Source organism: Cricetulus griseus, chromosome X (genome assembly GCF_003668045.3).
Source record: "Cricetulus griseus strain 17A/GY chromosome X, alternate assembly CriGri-PICRH-1.0, whole genome shotgun sequence".
Classification (NCBI taxonomy): domain Eukaryota; kingdom Metazoa; phylum Chordata; class Mammalia; order Rodentia; family Cricetidae; genus Cricetulus; species Cricetulus griseus.
This window is the reverse complement of record NC_048604.1, coordinates 74,917,515-74,930,791: the sequence shown is the minus strand read 5'-3', so window position 1 is coordinate 74,930,791 and position 13,277 is coordinate 74,917,515. Positions and strand designations below refer to the sequence as shown.

Sequence of the window (13,277 nt, the reverse complement as noted above, 5' to 3'; positions counted from 1 at the left end):
TTAAAGGTGTGTACCATCATTGCTTGATTATAATGGTAACACATTTAGTAATGCATTTATAATTAGTAAAGCATTTAGTAATGCAATTACTAAAATAATACATCTTAATATATAATTCACATTGGTAATTATATGTAAGTTATACCCAAGTAAAGCTGATAAAAAATTCTAGAACAATGTGATTTTTGAAGGCAAAACAATATTTAAAATGGATAATATGTCATTACCAAGTATTTATCCCAGGTTTTGTTGTTGTTTTTGTTTTTTTTGTTTTGTTTTGTTTTGTTTTTTTGGGTTTTTTTTGTTTTTTGTTTTTTTGTTTTTTTTTTGGTTTTTCGAGACAGGGTTTCTCTGTGGCTTTGGAGGCTGTCCTGGAACTAGCTCTTGTAGACTAGGCTGGCCTCAAACTCACAGAGATCCACCTGCCTCTGCCTCCCAAGTGCTGGGATTAAAGGCATGCGCCACCACCGCCCGGTTTATCCCAGTTTTATAACATTCATTTATCATATGAAAATTGTTCAGTTCAAATTAACAACATTAACAGATTAAAGCATAAAAGAGAATGAGTCTCCTTATCCTCTAGGGGACACAGGACAATGCATGAAGACATGTTTAGGTTTTTATAACTAGTGGACATAAAATGATACTTGACATCTAGTAGGCAGAGACAAAGAATAGCACATATGACAATGCAAAGAGAAACCTCTAGTTGAGGACATTGGTCTGTGTTCTGCTTTCCCAACATGTGATTGATATCTATATGTTGCTATAAATTATATGTATCCAGCCTGCTCTTATGTAATATCTAAGAACAAAATGCCCCATATGATTCTTTTTTGCTCTAAATTCACTCCAGTACACATAACACTGAATGTACTCAACAGCTTTGTGCATGATCATTCTGGATCTCTCAGAGTGCTTTCCACTATAATTTTGGGAATGGAACTACCAGGTAATGCTCATGTTTAATATTTATAAAATTACCCAGGTACTATCTGAAATGACTGAATCAGTTAATACGCCATGCAGAAAGAGTTATCATATCAGGTCTGAGAGTGCGATATGTAGAAAGTTCTACTTGAAAAATTTGCCCTTCACAAGCATCATAGAACTTGAACACCAATAAGGATCTCTCTCTATTGTGTCCTGGTCACAACAGCTCATTGTGCCCAGACAGCAGAAACAAAGTGATTTATATAAAATATTCGCTTTCCTTCTGAAAATCTGATTTTTTGGCACATGCTATACAAAGGATACCTGTATAATCAATTCCCCATGAAATCTTGGGCATAGAATCTTTAGTTTCTCTGAGACACTTCATTGGACTCCTAGAAACTTTTGCCAGGTGTTCTATTTTTCTTTACTTGTTTTTTTTAAGTTGTTTCATTATAACAAAGCATAGCCATGGATAAACTATATACTATATACAAAATCACTGAACATAAGAGTTGTCTAGAAGACCCCTTCAATACACATTCCCATAAACAAAGCAGACAACCCTGGAAGGAACTTATTCGGTATAGCCTGAATTTTGAATTTTATACACACACACACACACACACACACACACACACACACACACACACACACATATTTTTCTCTTGGAAAAAATACTTGACAAGGCTGGAAAGATGGCCCAGCTGTTCACAGAACTGGATGCTCTTCCAGAGGACCTGGTTCAATTTTTAGCACCCACAGGGTAGCTCACAACCATCAGTAACTCCAGGATTAGAAGCCCTCTTTTGGCCTCCTTGGGTACCACACACACACACACACACACACACACACACACACACAATACAGAGATACACATGCAGGTAAAATATCTATGCCCATAAAATAATGAAATAAATTTAAAACACCTTATCAAAAATTAGATTTAATTATTTATGAAAGATACACAAAAGAGAGAAACACAAAGGTATCACTGTAAGTTCTCACATTCTATATGAAGATACTGAAGTTCAAACAGGGTAATGGATAGAGCTAGTTACCCAGTATCCTCAGACACAGGTCTCAAATTCTCACTAGTTTGCTTTAAGCCCAGGACTCCTTTTGTTACACTTGCCACTTCTCATACTCTAGCTCTGACCTCTCAATACCTTTCAGGACTATGCAGTGAATATATTGATTTTCTCCCCAAATAGTGGCTCTTGTAGAAGCTGAACCCAACAGGAAAGAAAAAGAGAAGTTAGAAAAAAATCCTCTTGATAACTTCCTAAAAGGTTGGGGAGAAAACAGAGTATAATAGCAAAGAAAAATAATCCTAAACAAGTTATAAATCTTCCTAACCTGGTTAAAGATGAAGGATCAAAGATCAGCCATATAAGAACTCATCCCCCATTCCAGTACATCACAGTTGACTAGAACCAGAAAGTTCACACATCCTTCCATTGCTTCCTATTATTTTTTTGAAAATGAACAAAGTACGATGCTTACATGCTCTAGGAAGCAGGGTCCTATCTCGCTGAGGTGTGGGTCATCATTGTTGTACTGCTTCTCCAGGTCTCTCACAAAGCCCATCTGAAATCTGTAGATGTCTTCAATGTTCCCAAAGATGATCTTCAGTTGCTCATCACTGAACATGTCCCTTCTCTTTCGGCACTGCTTCAGATAGCCCTGCAGACAAAGGAAAAGCTCAGGGTGAGGATCTCCTTCCTACTGCTTCCTAAGCACATGGAGAATCATTTTTGTTTCATGAAGTAGGCAGGTAGTTCTTATTTTCAATTTTCATAATGGGAAACAGAGCTCTAGCGAAGGGAATTACTACATTAGTAAGTCTTCAGAGTATGATTACTCTGGAATGCTTATGTTTTCCCTCTGTATGATAAAAAAAAAACCCAAGAGGCCAAGGGACGTTTCCCAGAGCCTAGATTGTACTTAGTATTAATTGTATTAACAATGTTAGGAGAAAATGAAGATATACTTCAGTGTCAGAATACAAAAGGCCGGAGTTCAATTTCTAGTACCAAAGGTGTCTTTTTTTGTTGATAGGGAATAAAATACCAAAGATGTGAGTGGTTCCAGCTAAAGCAACAGTTACTAAGATGGCATGTATGTATAACAATCTAGTAACAAAAGTAGGGGCACAAAAAACTCCAATAAAGAAACAGGAATTGAGAAACAAAACCATTATTTCCTTATTATTTTGAGAAAATTTCTATGTAGCCCTAACTCACTTTGAACTCCTACCGCTCCTGCTTCATCTTCACAAGGACTGATATGTCACAACATGCCACTATATCTGTCTCCAAACCATTCTTTTAAATGGATTTCTCTGCTATCTATGACCAGGAAAGAGTATAGATGGTCTTAGCCATCAAACCCAATAGTAACTGGACATTATATTTGAAACACATGCAGACAAAATTTTACAGGATGTCAATGATGAAAGGAAACTGGAGAAGAATTCATTTCCTGATAAGAAATCCCTAACATAATGATGACATAAACATTCAGTCTAGACAGCACACTGCCTGAGATGTCAATTCAGAAAATAGTTAATAGTTATGCCCATTCTTCCCATTTGAAAGGTTTAAAGAATGACCCAAATATCATGTAATATCCAAAATACAGCAAGGATGCTAGAGTTCAAAACCAGTATGGAAAGTAGTGACTATGAAAGAGATGAAAGGAAATGCCAATGAAGCTTCTCAGTTCTCCAAATATATTCACTATCACTGTAAAGTAATTTGTTTTCTTTGCATTATGTATGAAATTTAACTACATATTAAGAAGAATGCAGGATGGTACTTTATTAAAGTTAATGCTAGGGAATTAGTACACATCTAATTTAATATGATATTATAGCCATTAAAATGATTGAAGAATACTGAAGAAACATGGAAGAGGTTTATGGCATAACAGTAGAATATGAATGGTGTATCAATATGATAATAATTTTATACATTTATATACCTTATATTCTTCCTTTTATTGAAAATAACAGAAGGAAAAGAGCTCAAGAAAAGGCATAAGAAACAGTTATAAATGCAAAGACTCGCTCATTTGCACACTCAAGAATCCAATACAACCACAAAACTGGAAGCCATACTATATATATAGAAAGGGGCTATAGGGTAAAAGAGCTCTCTATCTCTCTATCTTTCTATCTCTCTCCTTCTCTCTCTCCTTTTGTCCTGCAGGTACCCTGTACAAGGAAAATGTAATTTTTGAAGCCCTGACATGACATTATAAAACAAGGTACTACCAAAAATTGAGTTGATTTTCTGTTGGCCATCAACTGCTGGGCATATGGAGAGGGATTTGATGGAGACATCCTGTTTAAGGCTGAGTGTTTCAAGATTTTCCACTCTGCATATTCTCTGGGTGTGCGTTTTTGTTCTATATTTGTTTCCATCTGCTATAGGAGGAAGCTTCTCTGATAATGGCTGAGCAAGGCACTGATCTATGAGTATAGCAGAATGTCATTAAGATTCACTTTATTCCTATGTTCTTTTAGTAGAACAGTAGTATTTGTTTTGAATCTAGGACTCTGGGCTATCTAGAGCTTTGAGTATAGATTACATCTTGTGGAGTGGGCCTTAAGTCAAACAAAATTGTTTAGTTACTCCCACAAGCTTTGTGCCATCATCACAGTAGCATATTTTGCTGGCAGTATACAATTGTATATCGAAGGGTTTGTGGCTGGGTTGGTCTTTACATTTCTCCTTTGATCGAGTGCAGAATACCTTCCTGTAACAAAGACACTAGCACCTATGGGTAAATGCTCTATGTAGACACCAGCTTGACTTCTTCATGTTTGATGAGTTGTATAGGTGTTATCTTCAGCATTAGGACCGTGCCATCTGTTTGTGGAGAGCAACCCATTTTCTTGGCAACAAACTGGGTTGTTTGAGGTTACCATAGGGCCCCTTTGGCCAACAATTCAATTAGATGTAACCTATTCCTAGTAGTGGAAGCTTCATTTGGTGACAAGAGATGTCCAGTTGGGGCTCTGTTTCCCCAATTATTTGGAAAATTCATTTAGATTCCCTTCATATAGATTCCCTTCTACTATATTAGGTTCCCATACTACCTCTCAAAATGACCCTTAATTTTAGCTGTCTCTCCCTATATTTCCTCCCTTGTCCCCTACTTTCCTCTTTCTTCCCACTTATTTCCCCATTCCAGTCACTCCAGCCCCATCCATCTATAACTATCTATCCTATTTCCCTTTCCTACAGAGAGTCATCTGTTCCCCCAGTCTATACCTAGTCTTATTCTAAAACTAATCTCTGTGGTTCTATGGATTGTAGCTTTGTTGTCATCAATTTAACAGCTAATATCCACATGTAAGTGAATATATACCATGTTTTTCTTTCTGGGTCTGGGATACCTAACTCAGGATGATTTTCTTCTAGTTGTATTCATTTTCTTGTCAATTTCATGATTTCACTTTTTAATGGCTGAGTAATATTCCACTCAGTGTAAGTGTACCACCATATCTGCTTTGCCCATTCATTTTTTGACGGACATCTAGTTTGTTTCCAATTCTTGGGTATTGTGAATAGAGCAGCAATGAACATGGTTGAGCAAGTGTCCTTGTGGTAGGACAAAGTGTCTTGATTGTTCCCAAGAGTGGTATAGCTGGATCTGGAGGTAGATCAATTCCCATCTTCCTGAGGAACCAAACATTGATTTCCATAGTGTCTGTACAAGTTTGCACTTCCACCATCAATGTATGAGTGCTCCCCTTACCCACATCCTCACTGATATGAGCTGTTATTTGTTTTATTGATCTTAGTCGTTCTAACAAGGTAAGATGAAAACTCAAATTAGTTTTATTTGCATTTACTTGATGACTAAGGTGTTGAGCATTTCTTTAAATGTTTCTCAGGGATTTGCAAATCCTCTTTTAAGAATTCTCTGTTTAGATCTGTATCCTGTTTTTTTTTTTTAATTGGCTTACTTGTTTTCTTGATATCCAGCTTTTTGAGTTCATTATATATTTTAAATATATTATTTATTCTTTTAGATATTAGCCCTCTATTGGGTGTGTAGTTGGTTAAAAAAAAAACAGCCAACAAACAAAACAAAAAATATTTGCCTATTTGCCCATTTGCCCATTTGCCCATTCTGTAGTCTGCCACTTTATCAGGATGATGGTGTCTTTTCCTGTGTAGAAGCTTTTCAGTTTAATAAGGTCGCATTTATTAATTGTTGAACTTAGTGCCTGGAATACACATTAATTTTGACCTTAAATAGGTCAAATTACAATAGATTATGCACAGGTACAATTCTGTTATATTTGTATAGTTTTGTTGATTTTTTTTTTTTTACTTTCAAACTCTGATTTTTTTCTGGGTTGTTATCTTTTTTATTGGGATTTAGGTTGATTTTTAAAGTTGTCTTCATTGTTCAAAGTGAGAAAAAGTTATTTTCCAGAAAATACAAAGAACAAAACATATACTTACAAGAAGAGGAAATTTATCATTTTCTAAATGTCTTCTGCAGACATAGTATTTTACAATATTTAGAATGACCTTCACAAAAGGAAATAAAATCACCTCTCAGCCTTTTGGCTAAGATCAAGAATAAAAAAGGAAATAAAGGAACAGGCATAAGACTATGGGAGGAAGAAGAGAAGCCAAGAGAGATAATTAGCTTCTCTTAGTTTGACTGCCTATTGACTATGAAATTTTATATAGCAGAGACAATGGTCTTATCAATATCTGTGTCTTCCCATTCATACATTTTTGAAAGTATGTAAGTTTAAGATAAGTTGATCATGAAATTTGACGGCTCAAAACATAAATGCTATCTTAAGTTAGAAAAAAGACAAAAGACTGAGGCACACAATAGAGAGGTAATTTGAGTAGTCACACAATTGTGGGAGAATGGCATTCAGTTCCAAGACACCTTTTCAGAGGAACAGCAGACCAGAACACGTAAGAGACACTCCACAAGGCTGAAGTTTTATCTGTTGGTAGAAGGCTTGCCTAGCATGTATATGGCCCTGGGGTTAATCCTCACCACCAAGTAAACTGGGCATGGTAATACATGCCACTCCCAGAACTTGAGAGATAGAGCCAAGAAGACCAGAAGTTCAAGACCAGTCTAGGACATAAGAGATACTGTTTTAAAAATAAAAAGTATACCCAGAAAGTACTGTTAAATTGTTTAGAGTGATGGATGGTATTGATTGATGTCTCACATGACAAAGCATCATTCTTAAAAGATACTATGAGTACCATGACATCTCCAAGTAGTTTTAACTTGCATTTCTCAAATTAATAAGAATGAGGAATACAGTTTTGAAATATCTTAGTTGTTTTTATTTCTTCTTTTAAGAACTTTCTGCTCAAATCAATAGCTCTGTGTTTAATTGGATCATTTGTTTTCTTTCTTTTTACTTTTTGAGTTCTTTGTATATTCTTTATAATAATCCTCTCCTTTGAGATTTCAATTAACCACAGCCAGAATGGCTAAGATCAAGAAAACAACTCACGCCGGGCATTGGTGGCACACGCCTTTAATCCCAGCACTCAGGAGGCAGAGGCAGGCGGATCTCTGTGAGTTCGAGGCCAGCCTGGTCTCCAGAGTGAGTGCCAGGATAGGCTCTAAAGCTACATAGAGAAACCCTGTCTTGAAAAACCAAAAAAAAAGAAAAGAAAAGAAAAGAAAACAACTCACAACAAATGCTTGCGAGGATGAAGGGAAAGAATAAGCTATATTCATTGTTGGTGGGATTGCAGACTGGTATAGAAACTCTGGAAATCAGTATGAAAATCATCAGAAAGCTAAAAATAAATCTACCATATGCTAAGCTATACCATTCTTTGGCATATGTTCAAAAGACTGGCATCCTACTTCACAGATGCTTTGTTCACCCATGTTCACTGCTACTGCATTCACAATAGGTAGGGGATGGAAATAACCTAAATGTCCTTCAACTAATGAATGGATCATGCAAATGTGGTGCATATAGATAGAATTATAATCAGCTGTAAATATAAATGAAAATAAAATTATGACAATTTTAGATAAATGGATAGAACTAGAAAATATTCTATTAATTGAGGTAGTCCAGACCCAGAAAGATGAGTGCCACAAGTTCTCTCTTATTTCTGGATCCTAGGCCCAAATCTTCATATGTGCAGATACTCTTCAGACATTGCCTGGAGTAACCATAAAAAACCCAAAACCATATAAAGGGACTGTATGGGGGAGCTCTATAGCTGTACAGAGGGGAATAGCGAGAGACAGATAATGTGAAGGGGAGAATGAGGGGGGCTTTTAACTCTGGAAGGGAAATAGAATACAACACAGAAGAAGAAAGACAAGAGAGGAATAAAAACCACTAAGGATGTTTGAAATATCCATAAGGAATCATCTGTGCTTTCCTAAAATTATAAAGAATATATATTATGAAGTTTAAATCAAGTTATACCACCAGAGATAATAATACTCCCTGAGAGCCATAGTCTATCCAACAAAAATCCCAGTGCCAGGCACAAAACAAACCCTCCTTTCCTTTTTATATATAAATAGATAGTACATTTTAAAAATGTGTTCTGGCTCAGTGAGGGTTAAGTGGGGTGGTGGATGGGAAGGCAAGATAGAGGAGGGAGTATGGGGAGGGATAATTAACACTAACAACCTTTGAAAAAAGCCATATGGAAACCTTACACAGTAGGTGCTTCCTAAAATGTCTATATATACACATCTAAAAGGAGTTTAGATGGAGTCACCTAATAGGGGACAATGTCTCATCAGATATATGCAGCAAACAATAACCCCAGGGCCTGGTGAGGGTTACCTCCATTCTAGTTGTTGGTCAATGGAATCCAATAGATGCCTCAAATGACACAGTTTATTGCCACTGTTCTTGCTTACCCTGCAGAACTCGATAGTAAGACCCTATTGCCAAAGACACCATTTTCCTCAATCATAGGACATGGAGAAACCAAGTTAAAACTGGCCTAGAAGCTTTAGCCTTGCTGGCTAAGTTTCATAATGCTAGAGGTTTCTATGCACACTACTAGGGGAGAAAAGTCATTAACAATCTTACTCAGCTGTGAACCCTACAAGCTATCATAACCACCCAGGTAATATATGCCCATAGGTGCAATAGTGGCACATGTGTTTTAAGAGTAGCCAACCGTTTTCTGGTTGCATTTAAGGTCTATTCCCCCAAAAGAACTCCTGTCTGATACTGTTACCTGGGCCAATAACTGGTGACTGGGTAGGTCATAGGCCGTAGAGGAGAACATACTATTGTTGTTCAGATAAATGAGTATCTGTTAAACTATTTACTAACTATCTTTTGAAATTTTTATTTATTTTATATCCTGACCACAGTTTTTCCTCCCTCCTCTTCTCCCAGTCTCTCTCCCTCACCTCCCCCTACCCCCCAATCCACTCCTCCTCCATTTCTTAGGGCAGGCCCCCATGGATATCAACATAACATAGCATATCAAGTTGCAATAAGTCTAAGCACCTCCACTTGTCACCTTATCCAGGCCCACACATCAGAAGGAAGCCTTCTACTCCATCAGAGGCCAGTCCAGCATCCTGAACCCCAGGTAAGACTGCCCTCTACCCCACCTACACTGGCCCAGCCTAACTCCAACTGCTCATCCTCTGTCCATCATCATATTCTAGCCTACACCTTTGGAAGAAACCCAGATGCCAAGCCCCATCAGACGCCAAGCCAGCATCACAAACTTCAGAGTCCAGACCAGCTCCCTGAAAACCATGCAGAAGCCATGTACCCTACCAGAAACCAGGCCAGAATCCTGAACCCCAGAGGACCCATGGCCAGATAAGAGGCCATGTACATAGCCAGCAAGCCCCTTCTGGAACAGGGGCTATCTAAGGCATCAGAAATCCTGTCCCCAATGTAGGTAGAGACCCTCTACTCATCCACATGTCACAATATCCAGAAGACAAGGGATGAAACAGAAACTAAGGAAGAAAATACCAATCCAACAAAGACAAATCCAGAAATTGGCACCTAGACCTATTACCACTCCAAATCCAGATGCCTAAATCTAAGTGTAAAAACATGAACAAAACAGCCTCGGCAATACGTCACTACCAGAGCCCAGCCATCCCGCTACAGCAAGCCCTGAATATTCCAACACAATTGAAGCACAAGAAAATGACCTTAAAACCAACTTTATATTGATGATGAGTTAAAACAGAAATAAAAAAAAACTCCCTTAAAGAAATTGAGGAAATGACAATCAAAAATTGGAGGAAATCAATAAGTCTTAAAGAATAGCAAATAAAAAGCAAAGAAAAAACAAACAACAGTTGACGGATACTAATAAAACTGTTCAAGACCTGAAAATGGAAATAGAAGCAATAAAAAACACAAACTGGGGGAATTATGGAAATGGAAAATCTAGGTAAGTTTACAGGAAACAGATGCAACAAAATACAAGAGATGGAAGAAAGAATCACAGGCATTGAAGACACAATAGAAGAAATTGATACAACAGTCAAAGAAAATGTTAAATCTAAAAAATTCCTGGCAGAAAATATATAAGAAATCTGAGGCACTATGAAAGGGACAAACCTAAGAATAATAGGAATAGAAAACCTCCTTTCAAATTGCTGGTTTAGGGAATGAGTCTTAAGAGAGTCCCAAAACAATATTGGCTATTGCTGTTGCCACTGGTTGCCTCTCAGAGACTGAAGATAAGTCTTAATTGCTGAAGACATCACACACTTTAGACTCAGTACTTGGAAGGCTCCAACTGTGACTGAATTGAAAGACTCCTCCATGAGGACTAGCTCACATGGTACTGGAAGATGCCATGCAAGCTGCAAAGCAAGAAAAGCAACCAAACTGTCCTATAAAACACAAAAATGATGATCATGGCAAGATATCCCCAAAAGTGTAACAGTGGCACTTATAAACTGGGAGTGATGAACAGGCACCTACTTGGACTTAAGGCCTGATCACTAGAAAGAAATTTATGCCGGGTACTGTAAGCCTAGCTAACTACCAGTGACTAGTGAGATCATGGATCTTAGAAAAGTATCTACTACTGCCACTTTCTCAAACCAGTATATTTTCTAATTTTATTATTATACTTATCCTTATACCTAAAGAGATGTACAGCTCTCATTCCTTATCAAAGAACCTTCTCTTTTTTGCAGCAGAAGGAGACAATTACAGAAAGCCACAACTGGTTAAAATGCAGAGAACAAATAATAGCAGGATTCCCAGCTTCACTTGATATATTTGCGACAAAACACATAAGGCTCATGGAACATCACAGAATGGGGTAGAAAGACTGTAAGAGCCAGAGAACCAGAAAGTCAGCTGTGAAATTACATCTTCTGTATAGGACAGGGAAACCACACCTATGAAATCTCAACAGTATAGTAGTCTAAACAAGACCTGAACAATGAATACCAGTTGGCATACCAACATGTCTGGGGGAAATCTCATAGGACCCCACCCACAGATAAAGACCAATTAACAAATGCTGAAAGAAAATCAGTCTTCCCTAGGGATGAGACCCTCGTTGGTTATCTAAGGTGTCTGGATGGGGTAAGGATTAGAGCAGGCAAAAAATCTTATGCTGATTATTTTAATTAGCTGTTTCACATATTTATCCTAATATACTAATATAATATACAGACATCACCACAATATACAACATGTTATTGTTATGAAAATGTGCCAAGATGTAGTGACCTTTGGATGTCCTTCTGTATGTTGTGAATAAATGTTTCTCTTATTGACTGATGAATAAATGTTGATTGGCCAGTAGCCAGGCAGCAAGTATAGGCAGGGCTACCAGACTAGGAGAATTCTGGGAAGAGGAAACGTGGAGGAGAAACAGTTGAGGGAGGGAGATGCCATGTAGCTACCAGGAAGATAGGGCTCTGCGAATTCTCCAGTAAGCTAAGACCACATGGAGATGCTTAGACTAATGGAAATGCGTTAATAATTAAGAGAGAGCTAGCCAGTAAGAAGCCTGAGCCATCGGCCAGTTTATAATTAATATAAGCCTCAGTGTTTATTTGGGACTAAACATCTTCGGAACCATGCAGAACAGAAACTTCTGTTTATAGTGAGTACCTGGGCAGAAATAATAACGAAAAAAATCGAATATTTTTTAGATTTTTCCCTAAAAATGTAAAAACTTTTGAAATCTCTAAGATTTTTGCTGCTGCTGCTGTTGCTTGCTTTGGTTTTCATTTATGTCTCACTATACGGCCTAGATGGGACTCAAATTCATAACCCTGAAATTTCAACCTCCTGAGTGATAGGGTTACAGATGTGTGCCATCACGTGCAGCTTAAAAGCCAGGGTTAAACATAAAAATGACTTGAAACTGTAGCATGATAAACCTTATTAGACTATAGTGAAGCGTCTGGGACTAATTAATCCAAATGACCAAGGAAAGATAAGCAAGGTTTCTTGAAGGCATCTTAGAATAGAACTGAATTCACATTTCTATTATGCCTGAGCTAATTTTCCCCCAGGGACAGGAAAGACAACATTTTAAAGCATCTTTAGCCCTATTTGTTTAGTACTTCATTTCTTCTATTGTAAAATTAGTTCCATGGTTACAGATGGCAATGTCACAGATGATTAGTCATAATGATCTTGAACTAAACTCTGAGTTTTGATCCCCCTGGCTAGATTTAGAAATATGTGGAGTGTGGTATATTGTCATATTAACACATTCACACTTGAATAAGATATGCTTCCTTGAGTGCTAAGGAAGAAGAGGCAGAAAATGCATAAGAGGACTGTCTCATGTCCATAGAATTCTCCAGTGAAAATATATCTACATAGTACAAAACCAAAGAGATTAGGAGCCACATATTACTTAAGCTCCCCAAACAATTTGTTTTAGAAGCAGGGAAGAAGGTTAGGGTGGAAAAGACTTTGCTGAGGTCTCATAAACAATCGGTGACTAAAATACGACTTGAGCCTTGAACTCTCAATTCTAACTCTGGTATTCTTTTTTGAAAATATTTTGGGGCTTACAGGCTTTGGTTTATAGGTAGTACAATATAGAGATAGAATACTGTCCATGGTCCACCTAAATACAGATTTCTCAAATTCTCTTTGGTATCTATTGTTGAGGAATGGACCAAAGAGTTAGTTTCTAATGTCTTCAACAAAAGCTGTAACTAGGTTGGGTGCACTGAACAGTTCCTCAAAGTAGAATCATAGTGCTCGTCCTTCTGTAGAGATTAAACATATATATCGTTGTGTCTTGTGTTTTGAGGACAAGATGTTTGAAAGTTGGGGAAAATAGGGCATACTTTTAAGACTATAGCATTTCAATGGGGTTTGAGAC

The 13,277-nt window shown here is 37.4% G+C and overlaps 1 protein-coding gene across 2 annotated transcripts in view; it reads right to left on the bottom strand.

Annotated features, from left to right (window-relative positions):
• Arhgef9 (Cdc42 guanine nucleotide exchange factor 9) overlaps window positions 1–13,277 on the bottom strand; it is a 126,126-nt gene that overhangs the window by 51,517 nt on the left and 61,332 nt on the right. For both annotated transcript variants that reach the window (XM_027431902.2, XM_035450243.1), the window contains exon 4: window positions 2,440–2,619. In XM_027431902.2, the coding sequence (XP_027287703.1) occupies window positions 2,440–2,619 (180 nt within the window). The remainder of the gene's footprint in view (window positions 1–2,439; window positions 2,620–13,277) is intronic.